The sequence below is a fragment of the Pyrgilauda ruficollis genome, unplaced genomic scaffold, assembly GCF_017590135.1.
Source record: "Pyrgilauda ruficollis isolate IOZ18807 unplaced genomic scaffold, ASM1759013v1 scaffold128, whole genome shotgun sequence".
In the NCBI taxonomy this organism is placed as follows: Eukaryota; Metazoa; Chordata; class Aves; order Passeriformes; family Passeridae; genus Pyrgilauda; species Pyrgilauda ruficollis.
The window spans coordinates 456,848-479,572 of record NW_024511210.1 but is presented as its reverse complement, the minus strand read 5'-3'; the positions used below and the strand labels follow the sequence as shown (position 1 = coordinate 479,572).

The following is a 22,725-nucleotide window of genomic DNA, read 5'->3' as shown; positions in this document are numbered from 1 at the left end:
TGACACTGTGAAACACTAAGCAGTGTCATCTACCCTGCAAAAATCCACACTTACTGAAATATACAAAATGCAAGTTATTGTTTTAGAAATCAGTATAGTGATGAGCCTCAGGTCATTGGCACTTTCTTTTTTTTTTTGTATGAATCATAATATTGAGCAAAAATAATGACTTATTTTTCTATATTCTATTAATGAACTCATGAGAGGCTACCTGTGCTTTTGGATTTATAGCAGAAATATTAAGAATTTAGTATGAAATATTTAGAATTTTGTATTGAGAATTGAAGAGCTTATTAAATAATAATATGCCAGTTAGTACAAGATGTTTCCCACATACCTGCTATTGGATACAAACTTAATATTTCTTTTGAAAATCTGAGAGAAAAAAAAATCTCTCTATCTAAGAAACAATTTGTAATAACACAGAAGAAAAATGCAGAGACCACTCTTAAGTTGGAAGACCTTTGATTTTGCAACCAAAATGGTTTTTCAACCATCTTGAACTGTTACTTGACTAAGACATAAACATCACAGTGATAACACATTAGTCAGCGTTCACAGCCAATTTCAAGTCCACAGATATACTGCTAGACAAAAAGTTTCCTCCTTCCAAAAGGAGAAGGAAAAAAGGCTTTTTTGAAACCAAAGCTCATCCTAGAAATGTTTTAGAACGTGAACTAATTAAATTTAAAAATAAATCCTCCATGTAATTATCAGATGACCGTAATTTTTCAGATATTTAAAATATTTCTCCCAGACTTAAAAGGTTTCTAAAAGGATATTAAATAAAAAGCTGATTAACATGTCATTTAGTGCCTTCTAGGAAACAGAAAAAAGTAAAAATTAATTTTACTGTACTTTCTTCTGTGTTTGGATGACAGCACCAAGTGATAGTCTTTCCTGATAATAATGTATTGCCCTGTACCAAAAAAGGTTCTCTGCAGTTTCAGATTGTGCAATATTTCAGTGTAGTGCATTAATGTTACTCTCTTTCCAGTTAATAAAATGTGAAACACACAATTTTTAAGGTTGTGTACTTTTAAAGTACTTAACAATGAAAGCAACAGTTTTGTTGAAGATAGGCCAACAGGATGAGTGCTATCCTTATTTTTTTCCCAGACTAGGGCCATTTTTTGGTAAATTCCACAAAAACATGAAAAGAAAACTTTTTCCTTGTTGAATTATTGAACTGCCCACATTATAGTGCTTGGCATAAAGTTCCTACCTTGTGGATGTATGCTGGGAAGCAGCAGTTCCAGTACTGTAGTCCGGTTTTATGTCAGCAAGGTTTCATTTTGGCACTGCCTCCTTTCTGGCAGTCTCATCTCAAGCAAGAAGCTCTTTTTGTGATGGTGTCCTTGACATTGTAAGGAATGTATTACCTCTGCATTTAGCATCTCACCTCACAGCCTGCCGTTGTCTTTCCAAATGAAGTGTCTGAAACCAAAGGCTCCCTGTGGATCTATCAGGCACTGCCAACCCTTTCTTTGCAGACTATTGTTTACTGTGCATGCACAAGCTGAAATACAGCTCGTACAAAAAAATTCTCATTCTGTTGTTGCTGAGGTGATTTAGAAGGAAACCGATTTTGATTAGCAGTTAAAGAGAGGTCTATCAGCTGCCTTCTTCTCAAAGCCAGAGGTTCTTGCTGGCATCACATGCCAACATTCTCCTAATTGTCCCAGTGTTACATTAAGGCAAAGCATAATCAGTTCTCAATTTCATATCATCATAGTTATAAATAGTCAATCAGCATCTTCAGACACACTGCAGACCCTCTGCATTAATTTCCAAATTCCTAATATTTAGCAGCAGGGAAGCGTCCAGGAATTTTTAGTATCAGGATTTCTAAAAGTTTAATTCAAATATACGCTGCATTTTGTCTGAGAGTTGTTGAGCTGCAGACATCTTGGTATAAATAGCTATACTTTTATTCTGAAATTAATATAGTATCACAACTAATTTAAATATGATTGGGAACATCAAAGAAAGCTGAGGATGTGGTAATTCCCATTTACCTGGTTTTTTGAAATTTTGTGGTACTCAAGCAGGTTATTTTACCATGTCCATTGACTTTCTTGCACACAGTGGATGCCATTACTGCTCAGAAATTAATTATCATAAGTCCATGGAAGTTCATAACATTAGGGCTAAGACAGCTGGTGTCAAGAGAACTTTTCTGAAGCCATAAGACATTATACTTCAAAGAAATTGCAATATACTGTTATTGACTGATTTAAAATATCATTTCTAATTCCAGAAATTAACTGGAATAATTTTCCCACCAAAATAAAGAAACAGTTGATTTTTCCAAAACAAAATTATCTATGGAGAACAATGAAATTTAAAATGAAAAATCATCTATTTGCTAAAACCAGAGAGAATTTCCCAAATGAAAATGAGATATAGAAATCAAGTTTGTGCTTAGATCTTTTTTTTTTGTCTCACAAAGAAATGTGCCAGAATGATGAAAGAGTTGCAGTTCAGTCTGGAACTCAATTGTATATGACAAACCAAGGTTCCCATGACTTTGGGGTTTTTTTTTTACTTAAAACTACAAAGTTTCATTGAAGTTTGAATTGGAGAAACGTTCTTTTATTTTACTAGCCTCAAATTAGAGGATTGTTTTCATGCTGAATGTATTTCTAAAGAACCAGAGTACAGAAAAACTGCCATCTGATTAACTGCAGTGAAACACAACTGGAACACTTGCAGAGAACTTTTATATGCCTGGCAGCTCCTGTGACTATAAAGGCTTATATTTAAAATATATATATATATGGTAAAAAAAATTTATAAGGAAAATCAAAGGTTGCGAGAGAAATTTTAGACATATTTTCAAATGGCCCAAAAAGGCAGAAATAGTTCAGCTATTTAGACTAACCATAATTATTTATATTATAAGAATTATTTACCTAGTGGAAAACACTGGGAATGAACAAACTTTCAGAAGAAGGACAGAATCTGCCTCAGGAACAGTTTGAGATACACAAGAGAACTGCAATTTTAATGATTGGTGAGCATCCAAGCATCATTTCCAAACAAAAAGTTTTCCCTTTTAGTCTTACAAAGAAGGCTGTAAAGACTTCACTCCTCTGATAACCAGGAATCTTCTGAACTCTATCTAAAACTGATAATTTCTAGTGTTCTGTGTGTCATGGCAGTATTCAGTCATGGTGTCTTTTCCCCTCTAATGTGCTAGGAAGATGAGTCAAACTCATTGAATCTTGTCTCATAAGATGACATCTTTATTCCCCATACGCTCCTTGTGGCTTTTTCCTCCATTCATTCCAGTTTGTTCTTTCTGAACCAGCCTGAGCACAGGTAGATAGTATTTTGGATGGAATTTCGGAAGTGGCTTGCACAATGGCACTGAATTGCCCATTTCCTCCTGAAAATGTTTTGCTGTGTGTATTCCAGGATCATAACTTTTCCCTGTAGTCTTCCTATAACAAAGACAGTCCTCTTTTCATCAGCTTTTCTAGTATTTCCTCCTAATGAGTTCCCCGTTTACAGAAAGATTTATTAAACACCACATAAATGGCTTTGCATCTCAAATTGTGAACTTTCTCGATTTCTATTAATCCTCAAGGTCATCCAGACACAATTTGTCACATTATTAAGAATTCTTCTTAATATTATCTTATTAGCAGGTGTCTACATTGAGTAGAACAGCAATTCAGGGAAGCCTTTAATATTATTAGAAAAAATTAACCCTTGATCTCTGTGCAAATCATTCTGTTAATCACCTTGTTATACTCCACCCCTCATATGCTCTTTCATTAGCCTACATTTTATAATTCTACCTGTGGTTTTCTTAACATTAATAAGCACCACACATTTTACTTAAGTTATGTGATAAAAAAGCCACAGACAAACAGCAGAGACAAACATAACAAGGCGTGCAGAGAATCACTTCAGGAAAGATAATGTTTCCTTCAAAATGTTTCAAGAAATGCCTAGAATATTTTCCTTTTATATATATAAATTAGGGGGTTTTTCCATCTTTCTTAAAGAATAGTTTATCTAATTTTTGACAGTAATTCAAGTCCTTAAAATTATTGAAAATCATTTGATCTGTGAATATTTCTAGAGGATCTAATCAGATTTAATGCTCCAGCTTCACAGGCTTATCTTTGCTTTGGAGAATTGCACCCTCTCTAAATGAAAACTTTGTTAGACATATCAACAGTTGTTACATGGCTTTGTGCAACTTTTTCAAACCCAGCTATTAATAGTGAAGGACATTCTTCTTGTTTTTCTTTTTCCAGTGAAATGTCAGAATTTTGTGCAGAATGCATATAGGGTTTTTTTTAGAAAAAGCTACTTGAAAAGAAAAAGAAACTTCTATCAGGAAAAATTTTCTAATAGAAAATGTTCAACTTCTGTTGCCTGAGTCCTTTTGAATGTCCCAGTCTCAGCTGGTCAAGTGACTACCATAAAAGCTTTTCTAGCTATGTTAACACCAGCCTGGCATCAAATTGCCTTTCTCTAAATCCACAAAACTTTCCTGGAAGTCTGTGTTACAACTTTTGCAGAAGGGTCCCATGTAATTACACCAAAAATGCATAAAATGAAGATTCCTCTCCTTTGGTTAAGCACCAGTTCCGCTCTCTTTGGAGCATTGTACCTGGTGTGGGGTCTGCAAATCAAGGAATATGCTGCAAAATTGGACAGAATTCAGAGAAAAACTGTGAGACTGATTAGAGGCGAAACACAGGTATAGAACTTACTTGCAAGAGAATGTGTTTAGTTTTTTGAAGAGAAGGTTAAAGGGCTGCCCAACTGCAACCTCAAAGTGGATCCCACACAGCAGAAAAAAATATCATAGAGGTAATTTTGAAACAACAAGCAAAACTATTGGAAGATCCAGTGATGGGAAGCTGACATCATGCAACAGCTAGACTACAAGCAAAATTCCAGTCTTAATTATGAACATGTGAGGAAGACACGCAGTAGCTTCTTTATGATTTCCAAACTAGATTTGATCTTTTTGGAGGAAAAAAAAAAAAACAACATGGTCTATTTAAACATAACTATTGTGTTTGAAATAGTAGATAATTCCAGAATATAATGGTTTATGCAGTGGAACTGAGGAGATAGCTACACTGGTCCCATCTGTCCTCAAAATAATGATTTACTGAATGCATTTTCTCTGACATTACACTGTACAGTCCTAATGTGATTATTTCAGTCTGATTTTTTTTCTTCTGTCTTCTGTTATGTCTTGTTTGCCTTGCTGGCTTTGCATTTTTTAATTTCTTTTTTGTTGTATTTATTTATTTATTTGTTTTGTGTGTGTTTGTGGGTTTTTTATTGGTTGGTTGGCTGTTTTGTGTTGTTTTCGTTTGGTTTGGTTTTTTTGTTTCTTTCTTTTGCTCCAGGAATTGGTCAAGGGGTTCCAGTGGTGGCCCTTATTGTGGAAGGAGGTCCCAATGTCATCTCCATTGTTCTGGAATACCTGCGTGACACTCCTCCTGTTCCTGTTGTGATATGTGATGGCAGTGGCCGAGCATCTGACATCCTTGCCTTTGGCCACAAATATTCTGAAGAAGGAGGGTAAGTCATTTCATAGCATATGTTCTTTCTCCATCCACAGGTTCAATTCAGTGACAAAGTAGAGCACAGGAAATTATTAACAATATTGTATAGAAGCAACACCTACCTCACATGGCCATTTCCATCTTTGATATGGGTGAAATATTGAAGGTATTCAGAGCATAACAAAACAAGCCTTAAAACAAGCCTCATCTCTGAGCCTGCTCTGCTTCAGGCTGGAGAGTCTCAGCTCCCTCAGCCTTTCCTCATATATGAGGTGATCCAGTCCCTTCATCATCTTAGTGGCCCTGCTGTGACAGCAGCAGCTACTCCGGCCCTGGAGAAATTACTCTGTAGTGTGTCACCACCATACATGAGATTGTTTATGACAGACAAAATTAATCTGAGGAGCCCTTCTTTGCATCCTCTTGCAGAAGTTTGGCTGTCTTCTTGGTCTGTCTCTTGGATAGGCCTTTCCCAGGAGCCAGTTAACGAGGACTTGGCCCTGCCTCGTAAGGGATCAGTTGCAAATAAGGCTACAGGCATCCTAGATCAAGAGTAGCAGCATGTTCATTAGAAACTGCTGAAGCTTTCTTGGTCCACAGCTTCGTGGCTGCCCTAACCTGTTCCTTACTTGACAGCCACAAGCACCCTCAGAGGGTTTCCAAGTGTTCAGCAATGATCATGGACTTCTCCTCTCAGAAGTTCCAAAATCAGAACTCAGTCTGATACCCAGAGTAGAAAATAACAAATAAAGGGAAGATTTAACAAGTTAAAAATATAAATCTGTAAACATTGAGCTCTAGACCAAGCAGTATTACGTGTTTTAGAAGTAAATGTGATGATGAATTCACTCAACCCAAAACTCCTACTGGGAAACAGATAGTTTTCCACAAATGCTTAAATCCATTTTATATTCAGGTTCGTGCTTAGTACAGCATTGCATCTGTAAAATATATGAATGTGCCAGGTTTCACTGAATCTTTGAGAAGTTGTTTCTCTGTTTCCAGTGACCTCGCTGATAACACTTCACATAACCTTACTCAAATATGCTTTATGTTTGTATTTGCTATGTACATCTACCTTGTGTGTGTTCTGATGTCAACATAAAAAAAAAAATCACAGGAGGAGACTTAATTAATGTATTCGAATATATAAATGGAGCTTATATGAAAGGTTTTTTACAAGGACCTGTAGTGACAGGACAAGGGACAATGATTTTAAACTGAAAGAGGGTAGCTTTAGACTGGATATAAGTAAGATCCTTTACAGTGAGTGTATTGAGGCACTGTCACAGCTGCCTTGAGAAGCTGTGGATGCCCCATCCCTGGAATTGTTCCTGGCCCTGTTGGATGGAGCTCTGGGGAACTTGGTTCAGTGAAATGTGTCCCTGCCCATGGCAGGGACGTTGAAATTGGATGATCCTTAAAGATCCCCTCCAACCCAGACCATTCTGTGATTCTGTGAATTTATGATGCTGTGGTTCTATTTCATCATCACAAACTCTTGCATGTAGGAAAGGCAAGTTCTGGTATCAATAGAGGCAGAACAAGCAATTTCTTACCTGACACTCTCATATCTGGCTTTGTGAAAGGTATTATTCTGACTTACTATGGGTCTTCTTAATGTCGGGGTCCCATTCCAGATTGTTTCCTGAAACACTATCAACCAACAAAATTACTATTTTTTTCTGTTCACTTTGCACTAAATAGAATGCACAAACTATGAAATTTGCCAAACTAGCTAGTGGAAATTTCTGTGTATTCATCCTTGTTCATAAAACATCAGTCTGTCATGCAGTGATATTTTTAATAATGCTAGAAGTAAAACACCAATATCATTATATTCATTAAAATATTTTATCCAAATTCATTAGACTTCAGCTACAAATTGGATCCTTTTTCCCTGTCTCTAACCCTTGTTTGAGTAGTGCTTAGCATTATGAGGAGAATACCAAATAAGTGCCCTGTTAACTGAATTCAGCTAATAGCTTTTTCTTTTGGATATGATCTAAGTAGGTTATACAAAACTGTGTTTATTAAACTCTAAATCAAGATAATACATCTAAGTTGCATGCAAAGTTTAATTCTGCAGTAGCTGTGAATGAGACTATCAAGACTATCAGACTACTACTACTACTATCAAAAACCTATTTTAATTCTGGCCACCTGTCAGAAGCAAGGTGTTCTCTGAGACACAGCGTATCTTCGAGCTACTATGGACTGCATACCTGATTTAAATAATTCAACATTTAGGTGATTAATGGTAGAAACAAACTCACTTGCACATTTATATTATTATGCTTATTTTGCACAATCTTAAATTCTAACTCAAGGCAGCCCAACAAGATTAATTTTCTACACATAAAAATGTGTGCGTGTGTCTGCTAAGCACTGCTGTGAGATCTGTGAGCTTTTAAGTTAATTTGAAAGTTTGTTTCCATGGGGAGAATAACTATGTCTGGAAATGACAGAGAACAAATACATCTTTCTGCCTGAGTTTTTATCAGTGTTGTGCCAATCCATCCATTTAAAGAAATCCTTCAGTGTATTGAGCAATTGCCTATCTGCCCAACAGGTCCTTTTGTATTGGGTTTCAAAGAATTGTGTTGTGCCAGCCTTCCCTCCTTGTTAATTATTCTTCCTAGAACATTCCACATAGCAGAAAAAATGATTTCTTGTATTAACGAATGCAGTACAATGCCAGTGCCGGTGCATCTTTGAATGGGCAGGAGACAATCTGCCTTTTTAAGGTCTAATTGTAGGCTTTCCTGATGAGAAGGCATCCATAGGACAGTCTTTGAGTAGGAGTTTTTACTGTGAGAGCAGCCTCAGTGGAGGAGGCTGCCAGCACAACGCAGAGCTGTGCCCGCACTGCCTCGCAGGATGTGCCGCCTGCTGCTCTGCGAGGCACCACAACCACAGCAGAAGGAATGGTGAAGCACACCTTGAAGGAAAGATGTCTTTGAGGGAAAATCAGTTTGGGGGTCTCATTGTCTCATCTCTCTCATTGAAGTTTCAGGAGGAGGTAGGGCACATGTGCAGTTGTCTGCTGAGCCGAGGTTTTAGCATTACGAGTGTCAGGTGCACAGAACTAACACGGGGGAGGGTTTAAATTTACTAGGACTTTAATATCGGGAACTAAATTTTGGTTGTTTGGTCTGGAAAAGTCTGTAACAGAGTTTTAATAATTCAATAGGTAGCTACATTTCAGTACAAGTAAATAAAATTCTCAGAAGTAATTTAGTAGAGCTGAGTAAATTCGTGGTACCTTTTACATTTTAATGATAAACAAGCTATGCCCACAGTATAACTTAAATAAGAAGGCATCTTAAACGCAACATTCCCCATGTGGTAAATTGGAAGGATTATTTGGCTGCTTTTCACTATTGGCCTTGATTTAAAGGTCAGGTTTTTCAGGCTCTGAAGCACTTATTTTTTCTTTTACTTGAAAATACAATGAACAGCATTGAGGAGTGAGAACATAAGATCAATCATAAAAATGTAAATTTAGTCTCTACTAAGCCCTAAGTGGATATCTTCATTGGTAGTAAATCTCCTCCATGTACAGCTGAGTATTTTGGATTGTATAATCAAGGATGGATGCCTTTTCATTTCATTTACTTGCATAAAACAAAAGCTGAAAGTAAAACAAATGTGAAGTGCAACTTCATAGGAATGCTTTGAAGCTTTTAATTTTCAGACTTTTTTTTTCTTTATTAAATACTGAATTTAAAATAAAATAAATAAAACACTAGGCTGGAATTATGTCACTTCTTAGAAAAATATTTCCTTACTGAATGAGAAATTACTTGCAATATTTGAATGCAGTCTCCAAGTTGAAATTATAACTCATTAACTACTCTATCAGTTCTACTCCTGCAAGCATGAGAATCTTAGGAGTTCCGTTTAATGCCATAAAAATGTACTTCTTGCCTAATGTTCACAAGGAAATATCAAACATTTTCTGTGCTTTAAATGAGCATCCTCATATGAGAACCATTAAAGATTGCCTATGGACTGACCTTTCGCTGGATCCACCGTGGCATAGGTTTTAGGATTCAAATCCGAAGAATATTATTTAAAAACCTTTTTGCTAATAGGCAAAAGACAGGAATTTTTAACTTTGAGCAAAAGGGATCATAATGTATGATATGGTTCTTCAGTACCCCCATGGTCTGTACCACAAGACTGGGAATCATGGATCCAAATCATGTCTGAATTAATTTGTAAAATTAGTTCCACATTGCATATTTTTATAACATTACTTTTCTCTAGTAACAAAGTACTTTGCAAATCAAAACCAGGACATAAGAAGGTCAATTTGTTGACCTTGGGAGGGTCAATATATTCATCTCTCTTTTGGTGAAGAAATTACCCTTCAATAAACTGTGGCCAGGGAAAAATTATGTAGAACAACTACCAGTGAAGGTCTGCAGTGAAGCTGATTCCTCATAAAAGCACACAGAAATCATCCCTGTTTGACTACAATAAGGGAATAACTGTATATCATTTACTTTATTACTACTACTACTAATTATTTATTTATTACAAATAATTTATTTTCTGTCTTTTCACAGAACAATGATATGCAAAATGTGTGGATTTGAAAATGTGTAAGACACTCAGCCAGTCCCACAAAATTGCACAGCTGTACCTTATTTGTAACTCTCTAGTACATTGTATGATTCCAGTACTAAAAATCCTTGAAGAAAACGAAAGTTAAAGTTAGGTGGTCAGCTATATGCCAGATCTTTCTCCAATGATCACTACAAAATCATATGCCATGAATTTGAAAGATTAAATGAAACATCTCTTATCTCCTCAAATATTAAGCATAGCTTTAAAAAAATGTTCTTTCTGAAGAGGGAGTAGGCCAAAATGTTATCATCTGTCTTCTGCACCAGCCAAAGCAATGAAGAAAGTTTTGCTTTACTGTTTAATCATCCAGTATATCTTGGACAGAAGCAGAGTATTGCCTTTTTTACTTTGTCAGTTCAGGTTTTTGAAGTGGCCTCTCCTGATTGATCCTAAACAATGAATCATAGGAACATAGAAAAGTTTTGATTGAAAGGCATCTTTAGAGGTCATCAAATCTGACTCCCCTCCCCTCCCTGGCAAGTTCATTTTCAAGTAGATCAGCTTGTTCAGAGCCCTGTCTGACCTGACCCTGAATGTTGCCAGGGATGAGGCACCTGCCAGCTCTCTGGGACACCTCTTTCATTGTTTTATCATCCACATAGTAGACATCATTTTATTTATACCTAATCTAAATCAACACTGTTTTAATTTTAAAAGCCTTGTTCTATTACAACAGGCCCTGCTTCTATGTCTGTCCCCATCTTTTTTACAGGCACCCTTCAAGCGCTCAAAGGCTTTAATAAGGTTTCCTCAGAGCCTTCTTTTCTCCAGGCTGAACATCCCCAACTCTCAGCCTTTCCTCCCAGGAGAGGTGTTCCAGCCCTCTGATCAACAACAAGGCCTCCTCTGGACCTTCTCAAGCAGGTCCATGTCCTTGCTGTGCTGGGGACCCCAGAGCTGGATACAGCACTGCAGTGGGGTCTAATCAGAGCAGAGCAGAGAGACAGAATCCTCTTCCTTGCCCTGCTTGCCCACAGGGCTTTGGATGCAGCTCAGGACACGATCGTTTCTCTGGGCTGGGAGTGCGCACTGTTGGCTCTCGTCCATCCCTTCACACAGCAGGTCCTTCTCCAGAGGGCTGTTTGTGATCTGTTCATGCCTCAGCCTGTGCTCCTCTTGGGGATTGTCCCAACACAGATGCAGGCCTTTGCACTTGGCCTTGGGGAGTTGTCGAATACCTCAGCCTTTTCTTTGTACATCATTGCAAGTTTGCAAGCCTGTTTACCACATGGGGTAAATGCTTTCTTCAACCGTCCTTTTCTCACTGGCATACCCGTAGAAACCCATCCTGTTATCCTATGTATCCCTTGCCAAGTTCAGCTTCCTCTTTGTCTTGGCTTTCATCACCCAATCCTGCACAACTGGGCTGTGTCCCTAAACTCTTCTGAGGTTACCTGTACCTTTTTCACTGATGGTGCATTTTCTGCTTTTTTTTTAGTTTAACCAGCATGTCTCCACTCCTCCATGGTGGTCTCTTGCTTTCCTTGCCCTATTTCTTTCACCTGGGGTTGGCTCATTATTGTGCTATATGGAAAGTGTCCTTAGAGATCTGCCAGCTCTGTTCTGCTCCTTGAGGGCAATTTCCCAGGGCAGCTCTTCTGCCCAGAGAGCCATTTCCCAGGGGGTCCTATTGACTAACTCCTTGAGCCCATGCAAGGTTTTTTTTCTTAAAATTCAAGATCCTGACTTTTCATACAGTTCAGTTCTGATAATATGATGTGTCAAAACTAAGGTTGGCATTTTCTGAAAACAAGCAAACACCACACACTCTTAGGCAACTAAATTTCTGTTCTGAAAATAAATGTAAATGTATATAGCTCTACTTTAGATGGCAGATTTTTGACATTAGCTACCTAAATTCCATCAGCAATCTGGAATCTCTGGGAAAGAAAAAAAAAACTGAATAGACCTGGACTGGTAGGATAATGGCCATGTCTTATATATTTAGGGAATGAAAGAATAGTTTCAATCTATATGAGGAAGAAAAAGAACAGGTTATGTGGTTGTTTTGCGGTACATTGTGTTTAGGCAGGAGCAGTAGTCTTTCCATGTCAAGTAAGTGGAATACAGAGAATCATGCATCAAAATGCCCCAAAAAGGATTTTACTGGCATGTTGCAAAATATTTTTAGAACTGAAGCCAACTAGAAAGATGATAAAAATATTGTCTTCTTCTCACACTGTTCAATCTATGCTGATTTTGATGGAAGTCATAAGTGTAGTGTTTCAGTCTGATAAAGTGGGCCCATCTCTTTTCCTGAATCTAAAACTAGGAATCCTTGATTTGAACAAGAATGGATTTAAGGTGTGTGTGTGTGTAAGAAATGTAGTGGTGTTTGCAAAGTAGATCAGTCATCCCCCCACCTCAAGTCACAGTTGTTTTGCTCACAGTACTCTGTAAAATTACTTGTTTAACACAAATTGGATTTGGTGTCTGCCTCATAGATTTAGCCTTTAATAGCATGGAACAGTTTGTGTTTGTCCCGGCTGAACTGCACAATTGGGAACTTCGATTTGATATCTTCTAATATTTATAGACTCCTGAGGAATAAAAGTGACACATTCTTGATATAACTGATTTCAGTGCAAACAAAGCTATGATTACTTTACTGGAAAGATTGTTCTTTTGTTTATGTTTGTGATTATAATCACTTCAAGTTTTTGATCTCACAAAGACATTGAATAGGCTTGATGTAGATTTGCAGACCAAGGAGATGGTAAAGAAAAACTTTTAGTGAGGGTAGAAAACTACATAAATCAAATTATCACTACAGGAAGTTTCTGAGCAGCAGTACTTCAACAGATGTTTTACCCTGTAATTAAGGAAGCACTCCTTGAATTTTTGGGTTTTTATAATTCTGTATCTTTCACATGAAGTTTGCTTTTCATGCTGCTTAAACTAATGCTATTATAGAGTTTCTGAGAGCTTTGATTCAAGAAAGAAAAGTGATGGTTTCTGAAGAGACAATTCTGCTTTCACTCAGTGTAACTTTCTTTTGCTTTCTGTGTGTGTTGGCTTGAAAGACAGACAATTTCTGAAATGAAATTTCAGATTTGGATTCTACACATTTTTAAAGGAAAATTAAATTATTATAAGAAAGTGGGATAGTTTACATTCCAGAAACTTTGGAAATGTTTTCTGAAATTTTTGAGAATCTTCCAAGTCCATGTATTTTTTCATATAATTTTCCTGTTCTTTCCTATACTTCACTTTCATATATAGTTTCCAAGGAAATTCGTTATTTATATAAATCTCTTTAGCTTCTCCAGGTGATGTTTTTAGGAAACTTCTTCATTGTGGATAACCTCTTTTTAATTTCTTCATTTGAAGGATGGAACATTGCATAGTTCTGATCTACTTATAAATACAGTGATAGCACCATTTTGTTTCAATTTGATTAAAGCAAATTTCAAACACCTTTTTTTCAAGAGCCTAAAATCAGAATTTATATCATACATTACCTACTAGCCTGCAACTCAAAGTATATTAGTGCTTGTCCAGGTATCAGTATTTCCAAGCTGATTCTCTTTAGCACAGAGTCCTACATTTCTACTTGTATTCTTGACATCGTTTTTCATGTCCCCATGTGCTTGCAACATCCTTTTTCCTGTACAGAGCAAGGTCAGGTTATCTCTCTTGTAATTCACACTCAGCAACTCTTCTGCTGCCATCACCAGCATGTCCACCAAGAGGGCTGTAAGTTTTAACTCATCAATGTGTTGCCTTTTTCTGAGGGAGGCAGGTCGTGCTGCAGGGAAGGAGTATGCTTGCATGCTGCCTAATGCATGAGCAGTAGATGCAGGGTTGCTACCTCTCCAGCATCCCAGAAAACAGGACATCCAGGAGCCAGACTGCTCATAGATGAAAGCAGGAAGTGCAGAGGAAGACTTAGCACTTTAATAGCATGGAACAGTTTGTGTTTGTCCCGGCTGAACTGCACAATTGGGAACTTCGATTTGATATCTTCTAATATTTATAGACTCCTGAGGAATAAAAGTGACTGGAGGGAGTCTGAGATAAAGTAGAAGACGACAGAAGAAGCCAGGCATAGAAAGAGCAGTGATCCATCCACACAGCATGGTCTAAAATCCCAAGTAAACTCATTTTAATGCAAACACATTGACATATGCCTTCCAGGCTTCTTTTTGAAGTCAAAGTTCTACTCAACAGGAATATTTACTGCCAAAATCAAATTCATGTAGCAGAGAACATATGCATTGCATATGTCAGATCTTCTATATACTTCCATGCACTTCTTTCCCGTTCCCATTTGTTGTCTTTTCTAACAACGTTTGCTGCAGGTGTAAAGACTAGATAATAAAATCAGATTTGAAATACAGTGTTGTAATGAATATCCTGCAGTCTCATTTGTGCCTCTTCACTGCAGAGTAGTACAGGCACCTTTAGCCAATAGTATGCAACAATGAAGGATTTGGTCATTGTTCTCCCAAAGCAGCTGCCCTAAGCTAACAATATCTTTTAGGTAACTGCTCCTCCTGATATTTCTCTGCAGTTGCTGCAGGACTAAATAAGTTTTTATCCTCTGGCCTAAAGTATGAGACATGAAGATTCTCTGATTTTCACTCCACTGGATGACTTATCCCATAAAATATTCCAACTTAACTAATTTGAAACACTGAGATACAATTTTTAAGTGAGAAAACTGCTGGTAGTATAGAAGGACCAAATGATACCTGTTCTAAATTAAAGCCCACTATTTTGTAATTTTGACATTGAGAACTGAAATGTTTCACCCAGAAAAGTCCTGAGGAATAGGCTTTTTGTTACGAAGAGATAGGTAGTACTTATATTTTTTGTACTGTTACTATTTATTTCTGCTGTTGGGCCCCATTTTTGCAAGTACTGGACTTAACATTGAGGAGGAATATAAAATGAGTTCTCTTGAGCTTCAGGAAGATGAACATGGCCAAAAACAAAATGTTTGCTTTGAGTGGAGTGAGGAACAGAGAAATTTGTTTGTTTGCTTATGAGGTCTTGGGTAGCATCAGTAGAGTGAATTGACATATTGAAACTAAAATCAAAACCACTGACAACATAAATGTTCCCAGTTTCATAAAATTAACTACAAGTCGAATTTTTCTAACTCACTGATAGAAAGGGGTCTTCAGTTCACTTAAAGTGTTGGTCTCCCTCAAATTCAGACTGTCAGCGTGGTTCTTGTTTTTGTTAGGAAATCACACTGAGCTGATAGTTTGAATGGCCTTCTGTCATGCAATATGTGGGAACTGATATGAAAACTTTGTAGATGAGAGACCTCAGCACAGTCAACATTTTATCGTAGAACAGTGTTTTCCAATTTATCTCTTATGGTTTCAGCAATTTCTGATCTTGAAACCTGCCCAAAACAACCTTCAGTGATCTGTTGTCTCTTGTTTTTTTGACCTTTGTCCCTGAAAAAAGTTGAAATGAAGTTACAGTGTTCACTCATGTCTGGGTTTTTTACTTAATCTTTTCTTTTTGAATTTCAGACTTATCAATGAGTCTTTGAGGGACCAGTTGCTAGTTACCATCCAGAAGACTTTCACATACACCCGAACCCAGGCACAGCACCTCTTCATTATCCTCATGGAGTGCATGAAGAAGAAGGAGCTGGTATGTTGAGTTCAATGCATTATTTTGGTCAAATCTTTTATGTACCTGTTGGAAGATATCATAAATCTGATCTCTGTTTTCCAGACTCTAAAGCGATATCATGCTGACTTTTGTTTACTTTTCTCAACATTTTTGCTTTTAAAGAAATTAATGTAGCAGATCTGTTCCCTTTTGTCAATTCCTCTACATTTCCTCTGACATCATAGAATCTAGCTAGTGGCACATGGATATTACTATTTTTCAGTCATCCTTAGGCATATCATGACTACAATTATGCTTCATGCAACTACAGAAAGCAGAAAAGGCATAATTATGCATCTGTCTCTGGAATTGTATTTTAAAGGTGCTGTAGAGTTGCAGAAGTATCACAAGGGCTATTACCTTACTGTGAAGATATGTGACATGAAAGGAAAGCAGTTTGTCTCTCAGGCTCGTGTTGTGCAGTGGCAAGGCTATCCCTTGAACACATGCTTGTGTTTTCTTGAAAAGGACAACATCTTTCAACAGTTTCTTGGAGATCAATGAGGCTGCTTTTGCAGAAATATTTTTGAAGAAAAAGCACAATGCAAAAATTTGTGATTCATTTCCGGGGGATTTTATCTGTCACAAACTGACTGGAAAGACATGCTTAAATTTTATAACTTAAACTTTCTTCTAAGGTTTGGGTTTGGTTCACATCACAGCTTCTGAGAACTGAGAACATGTTGATGATAATACCCTAAAGCAAATTTGCTGTAACATTTCTGATCCACTGATCAGAAAGAGTGAGTGTTTTAGGGTAACAGCATTAATTTTTTTGTGGGCATTTCAGTAGTAGTAGTAGCAGTACTAGTAGTAGTGGTGGTAGTAGTAGTAATAGTAATGATAATAGTAGCAATAATAATATTTAATTGTATTAATAATAGCACCTACTTGTAAATGACTGTTCTGCATATAGACATAAAAAGCATACTTATAGATAGAAGATAAAAGAAAAGACTGAGGAAGAGAGGGAGGAATAGAGAAAGGGGGACAAAGGCAGGAATGAAAAAGGAATGACAGATAGAAAGCAGAGGATGACGTTGAGTTATCTAGACTAGTGAAATGCAATTCTTGATTATTCCAGACATCTAAATCAAGAACAGATTGTCAGGCTTTGAACAAACCCTGCTACTGAGAAATAACTGTGAAGATTCTGTCTGTAGCGTTCACATTAAGATTTTTTGTCCAAGCAAGGCTGTGCATTTGTTGCAGGTTTCTTTGCAGATACCCACCATTTGTAACCACTGACATTCTCCACCTACTAATCTCATACTCAGGAGATGGTGCACCCAAAATTAAGTATTCTGAATTTGAATTTGTAACACTAGCTTAACTATATATAAATATAATACATTAGAACAGTTGTTTCTGTCTAGTACCTAAGTTGTACTCGGCTAATTCTAACATTGGTAAGCTGGAAAGATTTTATGTCTCAGGTGTGGTTGCTAGGCTAATGGTGTCCTGTAAGACTCACAGCCTCCTGTATGTATGCAAAAGAAAGGTGGTGCTCATGGTGCTGAAGACAGCATAACCAGAGGAAATGGATGACCTTGGGGTTGTGAAGTACTTCCAGGGGTGAGTGGTGACTTCAAAGATGTCTTTTGTTCCTACAAAGCTAGATGCTTCACATTGCCACATCTGTCCCAGCTTTTGTCCTTCCTCAAGCTTGACCCTCTGATTTGGTTGTTGACTTAAGGAAAAACACTGCTTGTTGAGCTGACCATCATTAGTCTGATCAACCACTCAAAAAATAGAAGGAAGATGCAACAGATTATCTCAGAGAGCTCGGCAGCAGCTAGATTGATCTAGCTATTTTCTCTATGTTCGTGGTCAGTGTGCCTGCCTCTGTGATTTTGCAGCTGCTGGATTGATGGAGAACAAAGCAGACAGCACAGGAGAAGCTTGTCTTATTTCTGTGTGCCACTAAATGATTGAGTGCAAACAGAGTACAGCCAGGAGGATGCTCGTAAGGTACATCAATACAACTGAATCACAGATGAGGAGAATGAAAATAAAATGCAAGAAACAAATGCAAGGAACAAAAAGCTTTCTTGGAAATAATTGTTCCTTCTCTACCTGCTTAAAATGTGTGAAAAGTCTGGCATCAGTTGTATAAATCTGATGCAAGTGTTGTAGCCAGGGAAAAAGCATAATCATAGGAAAAATTGCCCCTTTTCTCAGATCATGAGATTTTTCAAGTTCTGACATTTTGGATTTCACTCGTAAATAATGATCTCTGAATTGTACGCCCAGAAAGCATTATTATTATTATTGTTGTTGTTGTTGTTGTTATTATTATTATTATTATTATGTGTAATGTTCAGTTTACTTGATTAAGTTTAAATTTTTTGTTTAATGAAAGCTGAAGCACAGAGGATGAATGATAAGGTGAGGCCCTAGAAGGGGAGTGATCTAGGTGTGTTAGATTTGCAAGACAGAGGAATTTTCACTTCTCAATTCAATGAATAAGTTTTATGAAATTACATACTTATCTGTTGAGTTGACATTAAAAGTATCAGAGTTTTTCAGAAATGTATTTAGACCAAGGTGCTTAATGTGGGCTAAGGTTTAAAAATCTATTTAAAATGAAGTAGACTGCACATATCTGCGTACATATAGCTGTAGATTACAAGGGTAGGATACTATTTTATAGCTTATTTATGGAGATTCTCTACTGTCACATTTACGTAGAATTCTTTTTAAAAGTTTATGCCAAGACCTATTTTATGGTAATGTAACAGCATGAGGGGTCACCAAAGCTAAGTAATCAGGAAGCAGCCTAGGAGACTTCACTTCAGCCATCCCTGAAAAACACATTGTGTTGGGTAATAGCTCAGAAGTCTGTTTTCAGCTTTCAAAGGAGTGTTTGCTTCTGTCTCAATAAACAAATTAGTCTTAGTATTGTCCCTTAAAGATAGTAAATCTGGTGTCTGAGTTTTCTGGCAAATTCAGGCTGCTCTACTCTTTTGGGAGCACTTTATTTTTCAGCTTGGACCGGCATCTTGCTGGAGTGCTTTGCTCACAAATCATTATGTGAATTTCTCAGAAGCTGGAATGTGTTTTCCAGCAAGCTACATGGGTCTGTCTGTGGAGCTTCATTGGGCAGCCACAGGGAAAGGCCCCTTTGGCAAGCCAGAAAGGTCTGCGTCCTTGAAAACAATCAGACCTGTGGCAGTGACAGATGTTTGCCATAAAACTAATTCTTCCAAAATAGTGTTTTCAGAGTGAATACACCTAATCTTTTATTCATTGAATAGAAAATGGAGATTGTTGTGGATCAGGATAGGTCCAATCAAAACATCTTAGTGATAAAAAATGGCACATTAACTCCAGCAGTAAAGTGTGTGCCACCTGCTGGTTAAGTTTGTTTTCTTATTACTACCAAGGCCATTTTCTACTTAATTTGTTTCCTTGAATAGTTGAAGTTTCAGTGACTACATTAAGCAAACTGATAGCATCATTGCCTGCTACTGCATTTCAAGAAGGAATTGCAGAACGAAGAGTGTGGTCAGTGGGCATAGGTTTGTGTGCATGCATTCATTCATAGAACACATTTCCACAAAGAGGCAAGAGATACAATTTGATTCATTTCCCACTAAAAGAAAAAAGGTAAAATCCCATCTCTAGCTCATGGCAGCAAGTAATAGATATTTTCCTCTTGCCTCTACTGTTCCCTCTTTTTCCTGTACCACAGTGTATGGTTGCTGTGGCAATCATGATGATGGCTCAGGGACAGTGCAAACCTCACTTCAGCTTTGTGCTGCTGATGGGTATGGCAGTAGGGAGTTCCAGATGACTTAATGTGCAACTTGCAGTTCTGGTCCTGTCAGATTGAAACAAAGGAGGTGTCATGCTGTAGTAACTGAGCACATTGCGCTGAGATCAGGACAACCTGCATCATGCAGGTGCTTGCTATTTATTGTGCTTTTATGTCAAATGGAGGTGGATCCCCATTTTCCCAAAATACACAGGGCATGAGAAAGCTGCCTTGCGTGGCTAGTATTCAAGTGCCAATATTGCCACACTTATGTAGGGTTTTGACTCTTCTTAATGGTTACTTACACAAAGTACTGGGAAGCTGTTGAGTCATTGTTATGTTGCGGTCCACTTGGAAAAAGTTGTTTGATTTACTCTGAACAGTGCATGGGGAAAAAAAAAAAATTCTTGGGAGGTTCAATATCAAACTTTTACTTTAGAACTTTAGAACTTTAAGGTTGAATGAGATACTCAGCTAATTTTGAAATGTAGCAGTTTTGGTTAGAAATTCCATAGTATAAAAGCATAAAAATTAACACTTAAGAGAATGTATAAAGGAAAAGAAAGAAAAAGAAAGGACAATATTAGAAAGGTGTATATTCACCACGTGTGGATCCAGAGATGAGATGTGATTGTTGCAATTTCTGTATCTGTTGGTTGAAGCAGTGATCACAGTCTTGATCCATTGGGGCTGAGGGAAGCGCATGCAGCACAAAGTCCAGTGGGTTAACACTACACTCAGGCTCAGTGGGAAGCCCAGGTACCTCTACTGGAGTAGGGAGTTTTAGGCAGATAATATAATACTGCAGATTATGGGACACAGCAATGTTACAGGTGCCTCTTAATTCAGTGTAGTTGAGTCAATTACCAGGAAGGATGAGTGCCTTCAGGCTGTGTGGGAAGCTGAGCCACTTGTGTAAGGACATTGGCATGATAAAAAGCACTATCCCACCTCACACGATTTGCCTCCTTTCAGCATCTTCCCTTATCTTGTTCACCACCCAGATGTAGTGTCCAGAGATGGGTTTGAACCCCATTTGTGGTTACTTGGAGCATCATCAGTGAAGTGTCCTCAGCTTTTGCAAATGGCTAGGTGTTTGATTCATCAACATTCCAGCATCTGACAGTGATTTAGCAGTTTATTTTCTATATGGACTACAAATAAGGCTTTACTGATCCTTGATGGCTTCAGATTTGCGTGGCTGAAAAGGCTGCTGTAGCAAACCTGTCCATGTTTCTGGAAGAGTTTATACGGGGAAGAGTTTGACTTGATCATGTATTACCTGTAAAAAACGTGCTTTTCAGCAGTGAATTCATATGCTAGTTAAATACTGGCTGCAACTGTTTGTTAGCATACACTTTGATCTGAATTAAATATTAGCTAAATCAGATGGACTTTTAAGATTACCAGCATATTGTCACTTGATTTCTTTGGCCGTTCCCAGAGGTTAGAAGTTCATTTAGGTCTGGGTTTTTTCAAGAAATTTTTCTTCAGAAACAATAAAATCATTTCAGCAAATGTTTTTTAGTGCTGATATAATTTTTTTCTCTTAGAGAGGAACCTGAAGAGGGCTTGGTGTCTTCTCAACAATAAAAGTCAACTGTAGCTCTTGAAGCGTAGCTGCTGTGAACAGCATATAATTTGGCAACAGGCATTTGGAGCAGGAAATCATCATGTAACTGCTAGCCTGCTGGTTGGTAAAACAGCTCTTGTTTTCACATGGAAACACTCTGTAAGATTTCCAGCATAAAATGGAGTACAGTTTGTCCTCTGTGTCCAAATTGATGTGCCAATCCACTTAAGGAATGACTGTAAAACTCTAGTAATTTTGGAGAAGGTTAAACCTCCTATCTAGCCCATACAAATCAAGATGTTTAATCTAGTACTTTAGGTTCTACCTCTGTAAGTATTAAGATAATGAGTAGAGGTTTTTAATTCTGCAAACCCCACCTGATTTCTTTTGTGGTAAAGAACTAAGACCATATTTTGTGTTTTCAGCTGCCAAAAAGCCAGATGAAGTTACCTGAAATTAGTCACTGACCCCACAGAGAACAAAAATCTAATGCTAGGAGTAGTTTTTTTCATTTCAGTAATTCAAAGAACAACTTTCACAGAAAAAGAGCTATATAAACCCCCCACCCCCAAAAAGAAAGCAACAACAACAACAACAACAACAACAAAAACCCAGGAGAAAAAAAAAAACAACCCAGCTGCTGTGTTACACTGAACCCTGGAAAAGCTTTTGATCATTCCATCTGCTTTTCAGCTACTGTCAGATGAGGCAGGGCATCTGCTAATAGAAACTACAAAAATTTCAGACCTACTACAGAAGCAGAAATGTACAATTTATTTATTGTGTCCATCCTGAACTTCTGCTATGTCATCCTCACATGTGGAACATGTCTGCAAAACCAATATTCCTTTTGTTGCTTATATTTAGTAAGCAAACATTTTCTGTTTTATTTGGTGCATACAGTGAAGTCATCTGATAGATACTAAAGCTAACTTACTACCAATCTTTTTACTTCCTATCTTCCTACATATTTTGTAGTTAAAATTGCAGGTACAGAAACAAAATTTAGAATGTTTCTTTTCCCTCTAAAAATGTAAGCTTGTGAAAATATCCATTACTCCATTTACACTAGTAACAGGTATGCTGGGAAATACACACTGATTTGTTATACAGCTCTGTAAATTTTCTGGATAAGGAAATTGAAGGTAAAGCAGTACTTGGTGGCACAGCAAAATTCCACATTAGATAATATAAACCAATTTTTGCAATCAGGGAATTGGAAGGGTTCCATGCAGTTTATATACTCCATGATAATATTCAGAAACATTTATTACTTTCAGGATCTGTTGTGTCTGGGAAATCATAATTTCTTCTATCTTTCTTATAAAATAAAATTATCCTGGCTTCACATGGGGCACAGAGACCCGTTCATTAGTGCTGTAATATCTCAGCCAGAGAGGAGGAGCTCACTGTATGAGATGCAGGGTTTCTGTAGATAAAACAGGAGCTGCAAATTTACTGTCCAACAGGAATATCTCACACTATGTAAACTGCCTTTTCCAGGTATTGCCTATTTAGTCTCACCAGCAAACCAACCAAGAAACTAATGGCTTGTGGCTATTTTTGTTGCTTGGTTTCTATGT

At 37.4% G+C, this 22,725-nt stretch overlaps 1 protein-coding gene across 1 annotated transcript in view; it reads left to right on the top strand.

Annotated features, from left to right (window-relative positions):
• TRPM3 (transient receptor potential cation channel subfamily M member 3) overlaps window positions 1–22,725 on the top strand; it is a 255,883-nt gene that overhangs the window by 157,381 nt on the left and 75,777 nt on the right. Inside the window, exons 7-8 of the mRNA XM_041458427.1 lie at window positions 5,385–5,559; window positions 15,668–15,791. Coding sequence (XP_041314361.1) covers window positions 5,385–5,559; window positions 15,668–15,791 — 299 coding nt within the window. The remainder of the gene's footprint in view (window positions 1–5,384; window positions 5,560–15,667; window positions 15,792–22,725) is intronic.